General features: G+C 34.7%; 1 protein-coding gene across 1 annotated transcript in view; it reads left to right on the top strand.

Annotated features, from left to right (window-relative positions):
- Nucleotides 1-20,815, top strand: part of NEB (nebulin) — a 123,505-nt gene that overhangs the window by 78,148 nt on the left and 24,542 nt on the right. Inside the window, exons 105-131 of the mRNA XM_040562351.1 lie at nt 110-214; nt 296-400; nt 600-698; nt 922-1,032; nt 1,208-1,312; nt 1,980-2,084; nt 2,508-2,612; nt 3,646-3,750; nt 4,059-4,163; nt 4,281-4,385; nt 4,916-5,020; nt 6,058-6,162; nt 6,830-6,934; nt 8,973-9,077; nt 9,249-9,356; nt 9,828-9,932; nt 10,588-10,692; nt 10,822-10,926; nt 11,495-11,599; nt 11,709-11,819; nt 12,286-12,396; nt 12,858-12,959; nt 13,090-13,188; nt 17,865-17,975; nt 18,118-18,222; nt 19,041-19,145; nt 20,487-20,591. Of these exons, the coding sequence (XP_040418285.1) occupies nt 110-214; nt 296-400; nt 600-698; nt 922-1,032; nt 1,208-1,312; nt 1,980-2,084; nt 2,508-2,612; nt 3,646-3,750; nt 4,059-4,163; nt 4,281-4,385; nt 4,916-5,020; nt 6,058-6,162; nt 6,830-6,934; nt 8,973-9,077; nt 9,249-9,356; nt 9,828-9,932; nt 10,588-10,692; nt 10,822-10,926; nt 11,495-11,599; nt 11,709-11,819; nt 12,286-12,396; nt 12,858-12,959; nt 13,090-13,188; nt 17,865-17,975; nt 18,118-18,222; nt 19,041-19,145; nt 20,487-20,591 (2,847 nt within the window). The remainder of the gene's footprint in view (nt 1-109; nt 215-295; nt 401-599; nt 699-921; nt 1,033-1,207; nt 1,313-1,979; nt 2,085-2,507; nt 2,613-3,645; nt 3,751-4,058; nt 4,164-4,280; nt 4,386-4,915; nt 5,021-6,057; nt 6,163-6,829; nt 6,935-8,972; nt 9,078-9,248; nt 9,357-9,827; nt 9,933-10,587; nt 10,693-10,821; nt 10,927-11,494; nt 11,600-11,708; nt 11,820-12,285; nt 12,397-12,857; nt 12,960-13,089; nt 13,189-17,864; nt 17,976-18,117; nt 18,223-19,040; nt 19,146-20,486; nt 20,592-20,815) is intronic.

Here is a 20,815-nt window from a genome sequence, read left to right as displayed (position 1 = left end):
GTGCTCTAATACATAGCAAAACAGCTGGCCTAAAAAGACAAATACTTACATTCTGCCAAACTTCTTACCATGTCAAGTTTTTAATGTGTAACTGTCTCCTTTGATACAGAGGTTGTATCGGGCAACATACCACAAGAACAAGGACAAGATTCATACCACTCCAGACACACCAGAAATCCGTCAAGTCAAAGCAACACAGGAAGCTGTCAGTGATGTATGTGTCTTTCGAACAGAGAAACAGAAGAGAATGTTCATGATCAAACATGTGAAATGCTATTTTCACTTTGTCTTTCAGTTGATCTATAAGTCAGATTTCTTCAGGATGCAGGGACACTTGATTTCCTTGCCATATACTCCCCAGGTGTTGCACTGCCGCTATGTTGGAGACATCACAAGTGATGTAAGCAACTTCTGTTAAGATACCTGTTATCTGAATACAGCAGACCTAATACTTTTATAGTGAAAGTGGAATTTGGCTTATCACCTGCATTCTATTATGTAATAGATTATATGCTTTATATCTGTGTTTAAAGACTGATTAATGAACCCAATATCCCAAGCGTTAACGTTCAATTTTTCTTTTTCGAATTGCCTCATAGATTAAATACAAAGAGGATCTGAATTGGTTGAAGGGCTTAGGTTGCTTCCTATATGACACTCCTGATATGGTCCGTGCTCGTCAGCTGCGTAAGCTTTGGGTAAGATTTTTCTTCTGAAAAACATATCTAACAACAATAGATTTATTGACGTGTGCTATGTACTTCCAAGAAATAAAATGTATGACAATGAATAAAGACTTATGACAACATGTCTTGCTATGCATCCAGTCATTTGTTTCAAAGTGTTGTTATGTTATGCTGTAAAATTTTCTTTACTACCAAGAATAAAAGCTTCCTAAGTGATATGTCCTTTATTTTTCAGTCTAACTACATATACACTGATACAGCAAAGAAGATGCGGGATAAATACAGCGTGGTATTGGATACTCCTGGATACAGGACAGTTCAGGAACTAAAAACCCATTTGAGTGAAGTAAGTTCTACATTATTTTTGTCCATCTTTGGTAGCTATAATTACGTAAAGCTCAGATCTTCTCATTGTTTTTTCGTAAATATGTGAGATGCTATAATTGCTAAGCTGTGATTGTTCGGCTGCTAAATGGATATGCGTAGCATAAGAAATAATTCTCACACCTGTCTTTTTCTAGCTTGTTTACAGAGCTGCAGGCAAGGAGCTGAAGACAAAATACACTTCCATCCTTGATACACCTGACTTCTTAAGAGCCAAACAAGGACAAAAAATACAGAGCCAGGTGAGAAATTTGTACTGTTAGAAAACAATCTGGGGATCCCTCTTAATATTCTCTTAGAGTACAGCAAAATCTTTACAGGTCATTTCAAAGCAATATCAAATTCCTAGAAATCACTTCTAAAAATAGCCATTGTTAATTTTCAAGTGTCTATGAATTTTCGTGTTGGCCATGTCTGGACATGTCCAGCTTTGTCCATCTGAAACAAATCATTGAACTGTGCTACAGTTGTGTTCAAATTCTCTGAAACTCTGACTTTGTCAGAGGAATAAATCCTTTTATCCATCTGCCATTTACTCATCATTTCTTTATTCATATAGCACTTTAATACCTGAACTTCTAGTTCAAAATGATGTTACCCATTAGAGAAAAACAGATTCTTTGGATGCTTTTATCTAAAGCTAGGTGTGGATATAGGGCAGAGAGGCCATTAACATCACAAGCATTCGACTTCTGGGTTTGTAAGCGTGTTACTGGCATTTACAGAACATTGGGAGTACTAGTAGAGAAAGATGAACTGAGATAATGTGGAATATGAAAGGGCACAGTATTTTCTCCTGGGGTAAATTGGGTGGTTATATATGCATTGTGAACTTACAATCATCTTTCAAGGTGATAAAGTAAAACTTACTTGAAATGTTTTTTTTTTCTTCTTTTTGTCTTGCTGCAGTACTTGTATGTGGAGCTTGCCACAAAAGAGAGACCTCACCACCATGCTGATGGTCAGACTCCAGCCTTCACACATGCTAGGCATGTAAAGGACATGGTCAGCGAGGTAAGATATTGGGTCTTTTGTTTGGTAACAGTATGCTGAGGTGTTTCAAAGTTTCGTTTTGAATGTTATTGACAGGTTCAAGGCTCAAACCTGTTTACCCTTTATTTGGTATTGTGTCTCTTATGCTTAAGTTCCACATTTCCTTTATAAGTTGGGGTAAATGAGTACAAATTTCTTATACACTTAAGTATTTTACAAGACATGTGCTTCTATAAACTTGTTGGCAGAATATGTGGCGGATTGGCTGCAAGATCTGGAACACCTTGAAAGAGCTGAAGAGCTGAGCTTGTTTCCCAGTATTTTGACAGAAGAGAATAACTTTGTGCACTCAGTGTAGCACCTCTAGGTGTTAACATTAAACCAGGTTAGCAAATCGCTTCTAAGACCAAAGAAGTAACTTCTCCCTTTTGCTGTCTCTCTTAGACAAAGTATAAAACCCAGTATGAGAAGATGAAGGACAAATACACACCTGTCCCTGACACACCAGTCTTGATCAGAGCCAAGAGAGCGTACCTGAATGCCAGTGATGTATGTAGTCCATAAAAACTTTCTCTGCTGCTTTTTGTTGTTTTCTTCAGAAAAGAGCAAAAAAAGGATCAATGGCAAACAAGCATGTAAAGCCTAGAGTATCTCAGTGTGGCTAATAAACTGTCACCCTTTTCTGCTTATATTTCCATTTGATAATACAGAGATTAAGATTTCACTTGATGTCACTGTAATGCTTTATTTCATTTATTATAATTCATAATTATAATTATTTTTCCTTTGCACTGAAGTGCTGACTTAAAACAAAGGAAAAAGTAGATTTAAAATAAGTTGCGTATACATGAAATTGCCAAATAGGGCAGACTAGAGTGAAATGATTGATGCTGGAGCCAGGATAGAGTACCTTTTATCAGATATTTTCATCTCAGTTTGGTTTTAGGAGTTGACTTGCATGTCACTGAGAACTTGCTAATTTTTTAATTTAGAAGTAAATTAGAGAGAAAAATTGGGGGGGGGGGGGGGGGGGGGGGGGGGGGGGGGAGAGAGGAAAAAAGAGCTGCTGCACATAAGAATTTAAAGGTAAAAGTGATCTTTCCTTCATGTTTGTAATAGTGATTTGTGATTTGTGATTTAAGGCACTGGCTAAGAATACTCTACTCATTAGTGAGATCTTTGCTATATATTTTAGATTGCACATTGCCCAGCTGCCCTGGGAAATCCTGAAAGGAAATGTGCTAAGGTTGATGTTTTAGTAGTGATTTTTCATACTGCTCTCTTAGAAGTGATTTTTAAGTGACTCAAAAGAGCATCCCAGTTCTTTTGCACATCCAAATTTCTTCTCTGAGAAAATCTTTCTCCTATGACCAGAATGATCTTCCTGCTTTCTTCTAGACCAGGATAAGGAAGAAGGGATGAGTAGGTTTTTTTCATGATTCAGCTGAAGCTTCTCAAAATTCCTTAGGACTTAGATTAGGGTATTGGAAAGCAACATAACCCTTTATGACATTCCTCAGATATAGCATATTTAATTAAAATGATTCCTGACAGATAAATACAATATTATTTTTCTTACCAGTTGCGCTACAAAGAAACCTTTGAGAATACTAAGGGGAAATACCACACAGTGAAAGATGCTTTGGATATTGTCTATCATCGGAAGGTCACTGATGATATTAGCAGTGTACGTATATAAGATTTTCATTCCTAATTAATGTTTGTCATTTAATAACCTATAACATGCTGTTTATGCTATTGCTCTTTTTGACTGTGTCAAATAATTAGAAAAATATGATCAGCGCTATTAACATTATTTCTTTCTTTGAAAGATAAAAGGCGCTTGCTTTTGCTCTTAAAAAGGTGAATGCAAGTAAGTCTTATTTACGCTGTTTTAGTTTTGATGTTTCAGGAAAAAAAAAAGAACATCTTAAAATTGCATGGGATGGAGTGTTCTGTTCTCAAATTCTTTTCATTCTCCAATTTTCTTTGAAGGTGAAATATAAGGAAAACTATATGAGCCAGCTGGGAATCTGGAGATCGATCCCAGACCGACCAGAACATTTCCATCATCGCGCAGTCACAGATGCTATTAGTGATGTGAGTTCAAATAGTTCCTAGATGTGAGAGGTTGAAACTTTATATGTAGGTTTCCAAAATGAAAAACAAGTCTTATTACTTGAGAAAGTGAAGGCATCTTTTACTTCTTTTCTAAAGGTTAAATACAAGGAAGACTTATCATGGCTCAGAGGCATTGGCTGTTATGCATGGGATACTCCAGATTTTGCTCTGGCGGAAAAGAATAAAGTGCTCTACAGTGGGGTAAGTAAAACAGTTTGAATTTTTGCTAAATATTATTTTATGCTTGCTTATGTTGTAGCTAAATTTTTCTCAGGAGTATCCAGTTGACGTAGACATTGATATGAATCTGCCGTGACAGAACTGAAGATATAACATCTAAAATTTCAGTTCTTACTATAAAAGAGAGGCAAAGTAATCTTTTACTTATCCTCTCTGTTCCTTATAAAGATATCTGCTCCAAAGTAATTTTTCTAGTGATTCTAAGTTTAGCTTTAAAATTATGAACATTTGAATCTTCCATTGTTTTCTCTGTGGCAGCTCCATCCTGTAAGCTATTTATTACTATTTACCATTTATTACTATTTACTATTTATTTACAGCTATTTTGCTCTAAAATATTTTTTGCTTGTAGTTAAGGTAAACACACATATGCAATAATTCTACCATGTTTTTGCTGCAAATAGTTTCTAAAATCATAGGTTTTCATTACCTTACCGAACTTTGAATTAACTTTGGAATATATTGTTTTTTGGTGTTTGTTTTTTCTCCAGTGTAAGTACAAGGAGATATTTGAAAAGACTAAGTCTCATTTTAACTATGTAGCTGACTCTCCAATTAACAAGCATTTTAAACATGCAACTCAATTGATGGATGGGGTAAGTGATAAAGATTTCTTCAAAGTCTCAGATGGTAGTAACAAGTTTGTGTATGTTAATAAATAGTCAAAAGTTCATCTTCCTTATGAAATTGTAAATAAATAAAAATAGATTCAGAACTAAAGGTGTCTTAAGGTCAGACTAAAATCAAGAAATATAAGGTTGTACCTGTGATATGCCTGAGTATTAGCACAGAGCAGGTTTACAGTGACTAAAAAGTGAAGTCTGGACCCCTGTTCGTTTCTGAAATTGCTGAAAGAAACATTGCTTCCTTGTCAGTGAAGGCATTATGCTATTATGTGTTCTAGGTAAAAGAAAAACTGGTTCATCACAGATACCATTCCAGTACCATTGCTATAATTTCATACTCAATTTGATAAGCGATGAGCCAGAACTTGTTGTGGAACATTGTTAATATTCAGTCTTGTTATTGTTTGGTAGAGCAAACAAGGAAAAATTTAATATGATAAGAATAGATGAGAAAAAGTATAGCAAGTAGGGTCCCATACATTGAAATGAACTTGCCTAAATGTCTTCTGTTATGAATGATGTTTTTGTGATGAAGGATTATATCTTTCACTTGCAAAAATCTGATGATAATATTCTATTTTAGCCTTGCATTTCCTTGTGCTCTCTTTGTACTCAAATCAAGAGTCTACCTGCATATAGAGTGGCTTCAGCAGTTCTTTTTCATGGGTAAAATAGGTTATAAAATGGCTTATCGAAAAGTGGCAGGAATAGGATGTAGGTGTCCTTAAATTGTAAAATTGTAAGTTAGGCCTTCCAGTGGAAATACAGAAATGCGTATGTTATCTGGACATATCTGTGTTGTTTTTTTTTTTTTTCCCCTCCCTGTTTGTTTGTTCTTCCATTTTTTTTTTTTAAATGTTTTTCTATTTTGAACATGAACTTCAATCCCAGCTTTTAAGTATTTCATATAAAGAGGTTTAAATCATTAGAACTGTGATCTCAGGATCTCTTTGTCTCTTCACTCTCTTCTTTTAATTTGTTACGATGTATTATGCTATTCTGAGCAGAAATTATATAAGGCTGCCTATGAGAAGCTCAAAGATAGGTACAGCGTTATTGTGGATGATCCTAGGAATCTCCTGGCCAAGTGGGGGACTACACTGAGCAGTCAGGTACTGTAGGAGCACTCGCCAGTGCTGCCAGAAAGTGCCTGGTTCACTCACAGCTACTCTGTCTGTGTGAAATGTCTACAGCTGGCAGTATCAGAGGTTTCACCTGTGATATTGTGATGTTTTAGTTCAGATCAGACAGTCTTTGTTTTGCCACCCAAAAAGAGTTATTACTTTTTGAGTGAGCTAATCTCTGCTGTATGTACTTTCATATATTGTGCATCAATTGACATCATCTTCCATTAATTTCTGATCTAAGGCCGGTTGAAGTCATTAGAGAGATTTTAAAAAAATGCATGTTGTACCATGCATTTATTTATTAGCTCTCTTTCAATGACTTTCACAAATATTATCTTCTTACTCATTTCTACATAAAGCAGCAGCAGAATATGTGATCTTTGAGTGCCCTTGCCTTTATCTATAATTTACTCTTATCTCCCCAAAAATATTTTCATAATTTCCTTAACAGGATAATATTAAAATCTTTCAATACATACCCTTGACATTTTTAATTATATAGATGTAAATTGTATGCACATGTGAATGAATACATATAGTACTTTGCCTAAATCTCTCCACTCTCAAAGTGTCTGGGATCTAGAGCTGTGTTATTGTTTGCTTATGGTCTTCACAAGTCTCTTTTGTACTTCGTTGCCATTTGCATGCACAGAAAAAATATAAATCCTTTGCCAAGATGCTCCTGCAACATGGATGTAATGAAATTCTGAGGCCAGATATGCTGACAGCTCTCTACAACACATACTTATGGAGCCAGGTAATACGAAGAACTGCTGCTGTAGGAGACATTATTTATACAATTTAGTTGCTTGGACTTTTAATATTTAATGCTTGTGAGTTCTCTTAAGTATCCACAGATATGAGACTCCAAAGTTTTCTCCATGTGCTTAGTGCTGGCTATGATAAAATAGTTTTGAGAACAGACTATCTGAAAAAATATTTACTGTGAGTTGAGCTTCACCCGGCTCAGGCTGATCTTGCCTCCATTTCCTCCTTTCATTACAAATAATTGATATATATCCTTCTATGTAATAATTCACATAATTACAGAAAGAGCGTTTTTCACATTTTTTAACATTTTAAGATACTGTATATTAGCTGTTTCTCTCATTCTGCCACCATTTCTCGGACTGACCACCCCCCATAACATAAGTTCCTTAATTCAGTAGGATTATGATGAAGTAATTTGGTGAGTAGATTACAACATTTATCTACCACTCTGCTTGAGAATGATGACACATTGTGCCTAGATACAGAAGAGAGTTATATCTCACTTCTAAGTGACCTTGGAAGTGATGTAGGAAGAGTACTGCGCACAAGTCTGCAGTCAAAGTCACGCTTCCATCAGTTTCTTGCTCTACTTTCTGCTTTTAAGCAAGGTTAGCAAAACAGTCCTCCCATGGTCACATAATAGAGTTTATAAACAAAAATAATCTCTCCTGTCAGTTGGGAGTGCTGTTATGTAGAGATTGATTCCTCTATTGGTTCATACAGAAAAAAAGAGCCTAACATATTAGCATTTCTGATCATATAAAAGAAGACCTGTAAATGATATCGTGAAAAATTAAATTTCTGTAGTCCATCTTCATTTTCTGTCTTCATTTAAGACGGATTCCTGCATATATATTTTGCTCATAACAGTTGGGGAAAAAATGGGATTAATTAACTGATTATATATTTATATCTGCTCTGAAATCAGATTTGCTAAGCAGTATCCTTACCTTACTCCTTTCAATGACAAAAATGATTCCTGACTGGGTCAGATGAAACTGGCATATAACATATAAATTATACACTGGAAAGGCAACAATAGAAACCAATTACATGAGAGTGTAATGATGTCATGATAAGATGTCATGATAAGCACAGTTAATAAACTCTGTTAGTATTATGGAACTGGAGATCATTACTAGACATTGGAATCTAGACTAGAAATCATTACTAGACATTGGAATTACTAGACAAATGGAATCATTACTAGACGTTTTTATTCAATTGATTGGTGGATTTCTGTTTATTACCTCATTAAAAACTCCTTGCAGGTAAGTTTGAGTATGTTTGGAAAAAGAAAATAGCACTTTGCCTAACCTGCGTGTTCCTCTGAGTTGATGTTGTGTTTTGATTTGTTGTTTGTATATAATTTTTTATATTTTGTCTGTCTCAGTCTTGTTTAAAAGCATGGTTTTATTTTCTGATACAAGATAGAGGATGAAAGTTTTAAAAAATGTATTCTAACCTTTTCCACCTGCCTTGAGGCTATCTACAAAGAATTACTATTATTGGTGTACAGTCTTTTCTCACTGAATTGTCTGAAAACCAGGTAGAGTCCTGAGTAGGACAAGATGAACTTTTAGGAAGAAATTATCAAATTCTGCTATCAGAGCCGTTAAAATAGCCTGGCATTATAATTATTCAGTGAATGCTTTTATCTTCTGTTGTATAAGATGTTTTACATTTATCTTTATTCAAATTAATATTTTAAAATGACATCTTGTCCTGTTATGAATTCAAAAAGTCACCGTTCTGCTGAGGTTGTTTTTTTAACTCAATTGTGGAGATTTAAGATAGAAACAAAGTTTTTAGACCCAATGAAATAAATGTAAAATTAATCTTGCAAATAGGCAGCCTCTAAGGCAAATAAGGGGTTTGCAAAGTTTGGTTTATTGTGCATGTTCAACTTTCACTGGCTTTGGTGAAAGGATTTTGCAACTTTGTTTGTAAATGTAAACCTTTATCTCCTGAAGATGTTTTGTCTTGGTGTGCGTGGTTAATGTATTCTCTTTGCCAATCACCAGGTTGAGTACAAAAAAGACTATGAAAAGAAGAAAGATAAGTACACTACAGTTGTGGATACTCCAGAACACTTAAGGACTACAAAAGTCAACAAACAGATTAGTGATGTAAGTGTGGTCGGTCCCTACCAAGCATACTTCCTTCTCTGAATTCTGACCTTCGAAAATAATAAAAATATGGCATTTTCAGGAGTCAGTTAAAAAATATTTCTTATCTTGATTTTTTTCCATTGACACCAAGACTGGAGAAATAATATGATCTATAATTTGTATCTTCAGATTATCTACAAATTGGAATATAACAAAGCGAAGCCTAAGGGCTATACTACAATTCATGATACACCTATGTTACTGCACGTGCGCAAGGTCAAGGACAGAATAAGTGATGTAAGTAAATCATCCTAGTCTGTAATATCAAAAACACACATAATAAACTTTTTGCTGTGATAAGTAATATTTTTAACGTGTGTGCAAACCTGTCATAAAAAAAGCTTCTTGTTAGAGTGAACTTATTTTGTTTGCACTGTACTTGCAAGTCTGTATCTGGGTTTTCTTTCTATATTGGTTAGTGACTTTTGTGCAGCCTTGAATTAGGCACGTCATCCATTACTGTGTTAGTTTATTTCTGCTACGGATATTGTGCATATGTAAAGTAAATATCTGACCTACCATAAGTATGTGTTTTAGCCTTCCATTACTTCCATTTTAGTGATATAAGTTCTTTTTCTTCCGTCAAGATTTTATCTTTACAGAGGCAATTGCTACTATTATGGTTTTAATATTTTGCTGCTTTTCTTGTTGACCGTAGCTTTTATGTGTTATCTTTGTAAACGTTTTTTTATGTTTGTCTTTCTTTAGCTGAAATACAAAGAAGTGTACGAGAGGAATAAATCTCACTGCAATGTTGTAGCAGATTCTGTTCACATTAAGACTCCAAGGCATGCTTACAAGCTAAACAGCAACGTGAGTTCAGTTTTATGAATACTGTAATTTTCTTATGGACAGTGGTTGGGACTAGGAGCGGAGACTGAGGGAAATTATTTTCAATTCCACTGAAATTCTTTGAGCTTGGACATTACTTTTAATTCTTATGCTGCTGCATAAAATATTTGTTAATTTATTTCATACACAAATGCTCATTCTTGAAAGTTCTTCTTGAAGACACCTGAGATTCCTTCCATGTCACACATCTACTATTATTCTGGCTCCATTTTTTTTTTTTTTTTTTACAGAGGCGTAACTATACCTGAAATGTTTTGTGATGATGTTCTTGTAGACAGAGTAAGAGCTTAATGGGAAGTTCTTGTTTGTTTTCTATTACCAGTGGCCCAACATCCACTGCAATAGGCAAATAACTGAAAGCACTCACCTTCCTCAAAGTTATGACAGTTTCCAGTCATTCATGTTCCTTTCTTGACCCAGCAGTGGAGTAACTAGAGGAAGCGGGCTCCTACTGGATTGCACATGATTCAGAGGAAAGCCCTAATCTGATGAAGATACAGTTTCTTTCATCTTCCCTTATTAATTGTTCAGACTGAAAGAGAATTTGCATCAGTTTGATCTGTAAAGTACACAACTTTGACTTTTTTTTTTTTTGTTCATGTTTCTCTGTGAACAGCTTGATTATAAGAAGAAATATGAAGCAGCCAAGGCTCATTGGCACTGGATTGCTGATAGACCTGACTTTGTTCAAGCGGCCAAGTCGTCTCTGCAACAGAGTGATGTAAGAAAATCAGAATAAACTGAATAGACCCTTTCCCCACATCTCTCTTTTTCAAAATTAAAAAAATGTTGAAGATCTGGGACTCCCTTTTTTAATCTTTTTTTTTTTTTTTTTTTTAAATTTCTGCAGTATGAATACAAACTGGACCGGGAATTCCTAAAGGGATGCAAACTCTCTGTCACAGATGATAAAAACACAGTACTGGCTTTAAATAATGCCATCTTGTCAAGTGATGTAAGTACTTGAGCATTCAATTTTTGTTTTTCTTGAATTTTACATCCTATGTAAGCTACTTTACTGGTAATATGATTGGATTAAGAATGACAGTTTGAAAAGTGGAACTCAGTCGCATTTCATTATTTGATTTATTTCATTAATAAATTAGCAAATCTGAATAAGTTTGGTCTTGTAAATGTCAGTGGCCTAGTTTGTTTTTTCACATTAAATAAATACTTACATTCAACATTGCCTGAACACCCCAGACCTTTGATATATCTCTAGATTCCTCTTATTGAAATGAAAATCTTACCTGGAGAAAACAAAACAAAAAAAGCTGCAGGTATAGCTTGTGCTTACAACAATGTATCTTTAACAATTACTAGCAATATATTCAATATATTAATTACAATTGAGAATTACAGGAATGTGTAGGCTGGAACAAATTTGTCTTGGAAAACATCAAAATATGAGATGATCTGCAAACTTTTGCACTAAAAAGCAGTGACAACTACAGTAATCTCTTTGGAAATCATTACAAAACAAGATACACACTGCTTAAAATGGTATCTTTTCCCACTGCTAGGTAAAATACAAGGAGAAGCACAACAAAGCTCGAGGAACGTGCCTTGTTGTTCCAGATACACCTCAGATCCTCCTGGCTAAGAATGTCAGCTCTCTGGTATCTGAGGTAACACATCTGACAGTTCTTTAGTCATTTTTAAGTACATCCTTTTAATATTTCGGCAGTGTGTGTGTGTGCATGTTGTTTTTTACCTATTTTAATTCTGTGCTTTCAGAACAAATACAAAGAACACAGCAAGAAACAGCTACCACATGGGTCTTATACTACCCTGCCTGAGACAAGAGACACGGCTCATGTGAAACAAGTGACCAAGAATGTCAGCGAAGTAAGTAACTAGTGCAATACCAATTTATGGTGAAGTTACTAACTGATACCTATAATTGATTAGACTATTGCATATTTGAGTGTACATGGTTGAGTCTCAACATAAAATGCCCAAGGAGTCAGCAAAGACAAATTCCTACCAGAAGGAGACATTAACAAAGAGCAAAATCCATTTTGGGGGTAGCTGTTGAAATACTCTAGAGAAAAGTGACAGGCTGGAGTTCTAATGGGTGCCCTTAATCCAGATTTCATTTTTAATAGAAAACAGTTTAAACACAAATCATCACCTCTAAATAGCAAGCTTTTGTAATCTAAAGTGCAGATTATGACAAACAAGCTGGGGATCATAAGATATGAGAATCAGGAGACTCTATTTTATCTGTCTTAACAGCTTCAGTGAACTTATTTCCAAGTTTCAGTAGCATTTACCTCACCATGAAACTCATGCCTCTTTTTGCTCTTAACAGACAAATTATAAAAAGAAGTTCGTGAAGGAGAAAGGCAAATCTAATTATTCTATCATGCTGGAGCCTCCTGAAGTGAAACATGCCATGGAAGTTGCTAAAAAACAGAGTACAGTAAGTTTTGTGGTTTTATGAACTAAGTAGTTCGTGTAAGAAAAGTCGATCAAAGGCAGCTGACAAAAAAAAAAAATTACATACATCTGGATTTCCTCCCAGTCTCCCTGTTCAGGTATAATTCTGAAGGACAAACATACAAATATTTACAGCTGTAAAATTGCACTGAAATAAAGGATTTATTTGATATTCATATTTATAATTAATAACATGAAGTATTCTAATGCAAATCACACTTAATAATTTCTTTCATTCCTTCAAATACAGACAGAATTGCATATGCTCATTTCTTCATATGTAACTTGACCACTTGCAAAAACAGATTCCCTAACCAATTCTTTGTGAAATTGTTAAAAAAAAATCATGTACTTTCCCAGCAGCATTTCTGTGTCCTTATTAGCTATCTTTCTCGTGAACAAACCTGAGTATTCTTTTTTCCTTTGTCTGTCACCATGGTTTAGATTGAATACAAGAAAGATGCCAAGTCAAAGCTCCACTACACACCTATAGCAGATCGACCAGATATTAAGAAAGCAACTCAGGCTGCCAAGTTAATTAGTGACGTGAGTGGTTTTTAAAATCTTCTGTATAATGTTTAGCAGTAATGTTACTATTAAAAACAGTATCAGTAAAATCAAAAGGGTATTTCATCGCTACTAAACTATACATTTTTAATTTGATTTTCTTTGTTAGATTGAATATAAAAAGCGTGGAGAAGCTGGCATTGGTGTTACCATGCTGGGACGTCCGGATATTGAACTGGCAAAAGAGGTGTCCAAGCTAACTAGTCAGGTAATAATAAAACATTTGTGAAACTTGGAAGCAGTGAGAGAAAAGAAATAACATTAACTTCTAGAATGATGTTAATATTTTAACTAGAATTATTTCTAGATTAAATGATAAGGAAATATTTATAAAGGAACATGTTAAAGTAAAAATTAAGTCATGATGTGAAGCTATTTCTTCGTTGAACAAACATTGAGAGTCTGATTTTGCTTACAGTGATGCCAGATGTGATTCACCACTTTCTTTCAAGTCATTTATATCCATTCAGTGTATGTCACTTTCCCAAAGTGCATCCAATCACTTTCCCAAAGACTAGGCTGGTGGATAACTGCCCAGATACTAAAAGTCTGCTGGCTTCAATGGGAGCAGAAGTGATCCCTCTGTACGGGCTGCAGAGAGTATTCATAGAAGTGCAGAGACAGGGCATATAATTTCTCTGTATTTAATCCTGCCATCTCTAAAATCTTTGAGTGTTTCCATCTTCTTAAAAATGTTATTTATAATTCTGCGATGTCCAGTTTCTTATCTTGATGGAATATGGAAAGTTAGAACATAGAAATGTACAGGTACCTGAATAACTGTCACTTACAAATTTATAAATTCTGTGAAATTCTGAAACAGTTGATACGGAGAGAATTATTTTACAAGACTCTGTTGGTCCAGAGTTGTTAGGTTGCATAAATCTGTACATCCTTAAGATCAAAACGGAAGACAATCATTACCTCTAAAAGCCAGCTGATAGTTTTCAAGAAAGGGTTGCCTGAAAATTAAGGGTTGCTGGATTTAAAAAACATTTTCTGCAAAAGCCTAGAAGCTGTAGCACCTCTCTTGTCTCCAGTGGTGAAATGGACACAGATAAGTTATTCATTTGTGCAGAATATTTTGAAAAAGAAAAAAAAAAAGAAAATAAGCACCTGTATGCAAATATAATTCTCTTATACTAAATGATGCCATGACAAGATCTTTTAAGTACTGAGGCTGATGTGTCAGCTATATTATCTCTTTCTCTTTTTTTTTTTATTTTTTTATTTTTTCCCCTGTTTCTGAGTATTGGCTTTAAAAGAAGCAGCCTCTTACCTAACTCTTCTTATTCATCCCTTATGAGAGGGACATTCGGTTTCTTTTGGTCACTTTCTTTCTATTTTGTGCCTTTGAAAGAATCTTCTGTTTTGGCGTTAGTATGCTATATTGATAGAAACTTAGTAGTTTAATTTTGCAATGGACACGTTCTCCAATTATTCTGAAGCACATGCTTTTCTGTTGTTTTTTTTGTTTGTTTGTTTTTTTCACCAGGTCCTCAGTTCTACTTGGTTCTTTCTCACCACTTCATGCTTTAATCTTATTATTGTTTGCATTTCTGATCTTGCTCTCTTGCTACGCATTATAGGCGGAATACCTCAAGCGCCATATGAGAGGGCATGGAGCAGCATCTTATGATACCCCATGGATGAGAACGTTTAAGAAAGCTAATATGCTAAGTAGTCATGTAAGATAATTTTAAGTGACACAACTGGGAATGCCATTTTTATGCATCTATCTCTTGTGCACTTACAATTCCAAGTTGTTAAATGGTTCATGATGCACCAGTTGCACCAGGTCTTTTTGTGTCAAAGGTGTTGTATGTAGCAAAACTTGTGAGACTGCTCTCTTTTTTTCCTCTGGAAAGACTGTGCATGGGATTTAAGTGCATGGGGAATTTGTCTCTTTCAGAAATACTACATAAGGCTTCAAACCCTATGCCCTTCATGATGGTTTTGGAACTTCCAGTGTTTATAATAGAAGTTTCCAATGCATTCATGTAACATGGAAGTTACCCTTTTTCACCCCAAAAAGTAAAACCAGCCATATAAGCTTGAGCTGGTTTTCCTGAGAATGTATGAAAAACAAATATGTATATGACAAACCCAAAAATGGTGCAGGTTGTTTTTAGTAAACAGTCATTCCCTATGCAGAAGATTCACACTTGAATTTTATTTTAACTATTCTGTTCAAACTTCTATTTAAACTAATCTGTTCTGGATTGGCATAATGGAAGCACAGTGTATGATTAAACCATAGAGCTCTGAGAAGTATACACTGTAGTGATTTGAGGGCACATATTTTCTTACATTTCTTGCCATCTCAAAACCTTTGGAAAACAAAAAACCTATAGCTGCATAGCAGTTCTGAAGTGGCAGCAGGTAGATCTCTGCATTTCAATTCTGTGCTTGTATTTCCAAAAGAAAAAAGGGGGATTATGGCTTTTCCATATCTAGCTGTGACTACTGCATGTAACTGCCGCATGCTTGAATGACAGCCACCATGCTTGTTAGGAAAAAAAAATCAAACAAACAAAAAAAAAAAAAGAAGAATTTCAGTAGAACCAAGGACTCTTAAACTGGCATCTGGTCTGGAACAATTGAACTGCAAGAAAAAGAAGAAATTATGTTTATTCCCATTCAGATATAATGAGCTCCTCTTTTTCCATGCTTTTGCTCCAATACTAGCCATCTCTCTCTTAGTATTTTAAACTTAGAGATTATTTTGGTCCTGAGAGAAAATCAACTATTTTAGAGGGGAGTAAGGGAGCAAATACTAATTGGTATCATCTTTCACTTTATTTTTCTCTTGGGTATTTATTCTCATAAATTTCTTCGTTATAAAGCATTGTCTTCTTTATAAAGCTTCCTTATAAAGCAGCTTGTTAATCCACTTGCCTTTTTTTTTTTGGTTGTATTTCATTTGTCTGGCATCCTTGCTTTCAATTTCGCATAGATTTTTCCAATAACATTTCATCTGGGTTTAAAAAATTTGGCATGACGGGTCTGATCTTCATCATATTTTGCATAGCTTGCGTAACTTAACAGTCTTGTATACATCTTGATTTTAATTTTTGTGAGATCAGAACTAATACTGATTCCTTTTATGTCAAAAATGTTGATATTGTTTTCTTACATTGGTTAAGCAATTTGTGGATTTGCCTGTTTCACTGTGTGTTTTATCTGAATGCTGGCATATTTTGCAAAGCAAAAGAGAGGCAGTGCAATACAGCATGAGCAATGTGGGGCTGTATGGACAAGAATATGCCAATGAATTCAGAAGTGTAAAATGTGATTGTGGAATGTGATTTAATTCTGCTTTCAAGCATCTTTCTTTTTCTACTAACATAAAATTATCTGTTTACATTTCTGTAATTGTCATTGTAAGTTAAAAAGCTTTAGCAGGATTCAGCTGTTCCTCAGTTTAGCTATCAGTTCTTCAGTAGTTTATTTCTTTCATTTCAATTTTCATATAAATATTTCTTGAGAGATCTTTTTTTTTTTTTTTCTGAAGAACCATTAATCCTTTTTCCTTATCAACCACAGTTTTATGTATGCTTCTTACATGTATTATTTTGGTCCTGAAAACAATCAAATTCTTTCAGAAGGATAAATGACAATTCTCATTTGTTGTTCTTTAGGCCAAGTGTGAGCGTTGCTGGTTTATTTAGTATAAAGTATCTCCACGTAAATGTGGATTGGTAAGCAGAAAGAAATGTTGCCTCACCTGTTTCCGTGCAGTCAGAATACTACTACAGGGAAGACATGAGAAATCATCAGAATTTTTCTACTGATGGCTACTCTAATGCTGATGGGCATAATTGCTAACTGTGGGATCTGTTTAGAAAAGTCAGAACTTAAGGCTAAATTACTGAGGGCCAATCTTTAATACTTAGAGTTATTTCCTTGCAATCTTCTCTAATTCCTCTGAAACAATTTTGTGCATTTTTGTGGATATATATTTATATATATACACACACTAAAACCAAAAATGTTCCTAATAAAGCAGTCTTTTACAGGTCCACAAGAAATAGTGAGGAATTGACCTTTAGCAGCAGTGGGATGGGACAAGTCATGATGAAGGACTTGCCCTAACTTAAGCCATTAGCAAAACTCACTCATATAACCTGGCATATGTGCCTCCAGCCTAGGTCTGCTAAAACATCGATTTACATTGATATGGTTTACTTTGCTAACGTTAATCTGATGTGGTTTAGAAGTGTTACTAAGTCTCTTATGCAACCTAGTTCCTAGTAATTAATTGTATCACTATTCTATATGTGATCGTTATCATCTTCCTTTATCTCCGTTTCATACAAAACCCAGTCTGTGTATGACAATATATGTAAGTATTTGTTCCATTGCCATCTTCAGTGCTGGTATGTCCTAAGGTAGTTTTTAAAGCTCATATTTCAGCAAGAAGTATGTTAAAAGTTTTTTAAAAAATACTCTTTATGCTTATGTCAGTTTTTGTCTCTTTGTGAAATACGGTATCTTTTATGTATGTATAGCTGTCACTGAATGAGGAATTCTTCATCTCACAAAGGGTCGGAATGTATCTGTATGTTGTCAATGTATTTCTCTTGACTATGTCTGTCACTATTTTTACAGTGAGGTGGTGTTACATGTGCACTGAATGAAAAATTGCTAGTGATATTTTGTAAATTCAAATGTAGATTTTCTTTCCAAGTCAGGTGATCTTTAAAAAAACCTTTATTCCACTGGATGCCTTCAAGTTACTGCATTTTTGTTCTTCCGCTTAAAATCAGCATGTACTCAGGTCTCTTTGCCTTCTGCAGCCAAACAAGTAAACGCTCAAGAACAGATGTAATATCTGTGTTTTTTTTTGTTTTGTTTTGTTTCGTTTTTTTTTTTTTAATTTAGGTGAAATACAAGGAGAATTTTTCCAAAGAGATGGGTAAAAAACCCAAGTATGATTTAAAGGAGGCTAAGATCTACAAGACCATGAAAGATGCTCACAACATGGCTAGTGAGGTATGCTCACACTTTTCCTACAGGGAAATTAAAAGTTTCAAATGTCCTATAGGAAAGACCTCCTTTGTGTTATTAACACATTAGGCATCACGGGTTTTATCAGCAGCCTTCTTTTCTGATGTTTGTCCTTTCTTATCTTCAGGTGAAATACAAGGCAGATTTAAAGAAACTTCATAAGCCTGTTACAGACATGTCTGAATCGCTGATCATGAACCATGTCCTGAGTACAAGCCAACTCGCCAGTGCTGTAAGCTCATTAACTAACACCAGATCCATTTGATTTTCCCATTCCTGCTGATTCCATTCTGAATTGATCTCTGCTAACTATTTCCATAATGATTGCTAAGGGAGCAATTAGTATTGTTCATGGTATATCACCTGGTAGTGATCTCTTCTCTACGTTCTAATGGTTGTTTCCTAGCCGACTAGCAACTTTGTCACATTTGTTCCCTGGGAAGTGAAATCCTTATTAGATGTAGAACTGCTAGTGTTTTAAATCCTCTAATCATTTTTAGTGGATTCATTCTTTATTACATTTTAACTGATTGCACCTCACTAACAAATACTATTTTCTTCTTTCTTTTTTTTATATTTTTTCTTTAATGCTTAATATAATAAAACTTTTTTTTGTCTGCTTTTTCATTTCATTTTTTTGTTTAACATCCTCCTAATATAGAGGTACAGAATTATGTCTAACAAAGTGCTCAATAATTTTATTGAGAAAAGACAAAAGTCGTCATTGCCTGGCACAGCCTTTTCATGTATCCACTGTGTTTTCTTTATCTTTCTTGTTTACTTTTTTCTCTCTCTTTTTTGTTTTTTTTTTATCTTTGTTTTGAAATATCTTTGCTGCAATCGAAATGATCAAAAAAGATAACTTTTCACCCACATCTTTAAAAATGATATCTGATACTGGGAGTTAAAATTCTTGTTTTTGTTTAGCTTTTTGTCTTTCTAATTTCTCTTTGATGTTCCATTGAAGTGTTGCTTTGATTGGACCTAAGAAGTAAATTTGCTGAGGGATTTTTTTTTTTATTGAGATGATTTTTGACACCTTCCCTTCAGTACCAGTACAAGAAGCAGTATGAGAAGAGTAAGGGTCACTACCTTGTGGTGCCAGATAATCTTGAACAGGTTCACCTAAGGGAGGCATCAGAACTACAGAGCCACGTAAGTTGGTCGCGTGTTTCTCATTAACCGCAATCATTGAGTACTAAAGTCTCCATCACTGAAATCAACCTAGTAAGTTCTGTGATGTATAGTGATTTCTGTGCCTTTCTGTTTTATAAACACTTCACACTCAAGAAAACAAAAGTCAATGAGAAATACTCATACATCTGCACATTTAAGCACATGTAAACTATACACCTGATTTCTTCATTCTAGAGTAGATCTCAGTTACTTATTCCTGTTGTATCTAGATCTTGTTACACAGTATAACACATTTATTGGGGGCAACTTCATCTATAGAAAAGAAGATTCAATTATCTTGGAAACTGGGAATTGATAACGGTAGGGTTGTTGTTGACAGTATGCTTTCAGTTGCTTTATCCATTCTAGTCTCAAGTGATACAAAGGAGAGCTCTGCCATTATTTTTCTGCATACATAATTCCTTTAATGAAACCAATATCTACTGCTGCTCTTAGATGTGCCTGTTGACACCTTTTCCCTCTGGAATACAGCAAATAGTGAATCATTCCACAGAAATTTATCCTCTAATTTAGTCTCTAGTCCTCTCTATTCCAGGTATTTATTGACCCTAAAGCAAGAGAGAAGTAACTGCTAGAATGTGAAGGACTATAGGTATTGTTCTGGTGCAGAATAATAGCATGGAAGAGCAAAAACTACATAGCAGAGCACTAAGAATCTAGTTGCTCATCAGTTTGTAGTGTAAGTCACCACTCATTGCACTAGTTTGAGACTGGAATCTGAGCCAAAGACATAGCATTACTTCATGCAACAGTTTGAAAATTGATGCCCTAAAGGCTAGATACTGTAAGTTGAAGCAAGAATATCTTCATTTTGGTAGACTTTTTACTTCCTGGACAGACATATATAGAATTAGGTAGGAAGATGCTGAACTGCATCTTTTCAAGCCCTGTCACTAACATTCCAGCAAGCCCTGTCACTAACGTTCCAGCAATCCATTAACATGTAACTGGCTGAACTCAAACCAGGGTCGGGAGCAATCTCAGTGCCTTCAAGTTAGATTTTTGCAGCTACCTGTCTTCCTTCTTGTGATCAGTTATTTCTTGAAATCAGAGCTGACACTGCATATTCTTTGCAACAGGAAATATGACTGTAGAATTTTAGACCACGCACATTTTGCTGCAAGGCTGACTTTTGATTTTACGTTTTAGGATCAATAATAGGGATTTCAGGAAGATAAACAGTGTTAGAAATTCATTTTTTTTTTTTACCAGATATCAGTTAACCACAGTAGGCAAATATTAGTTGATGAATTGGTTCTTTGATTATTTAGAAGGGTAACTTTTTTCTTTTCTTCTCAGGTGAAATATAAAGAAAAGTATGAGAAGGAAAAAGGTAAACCTATGTTGGACTTTGAAACTCCAACATACCTTACTGCAAAGGAATCTCAGCTCATGCAGAGTGAGGTAAGATTAAAATCAACAACAATATACTAAAGAAAATTTAACGTTTATTTTTATAGTTAAACTAGTTAAAGTTAGTTTAAATAGTTAAAAAAAAAATAGTTAAATAGTTAAAAAATAGTTAAAATAGTTAAAGTGGTTTAGACATGCAGTTATACTTTTGTTTTGTGAATGCCGATAGACTTTGACAAATTATTGTTGTATCACACGTTTCTTAATATTGGTTG

The sequence above is a fragment of the Cygnus olor genome, chromosome 6 (assembly GCF_009769625.2).
Source record: "Cygnus olor isolate bCygOlo1 chromosome 6, bCygOlo1.pri.v2, whole genome shotgun sequence".
Taxonomy (NCBI): domain Eukaryota; kingdom Metazoa; phylum Chordata; class Aves; order Anseriformes; family Anatidae; genus Cygnus; species Cygnus olor.
The sequence above is the reverse complement of the archived record's forward strand: the minus strand, read 5'-3'. Positions and strand labels throughout refer to the sequence as shown.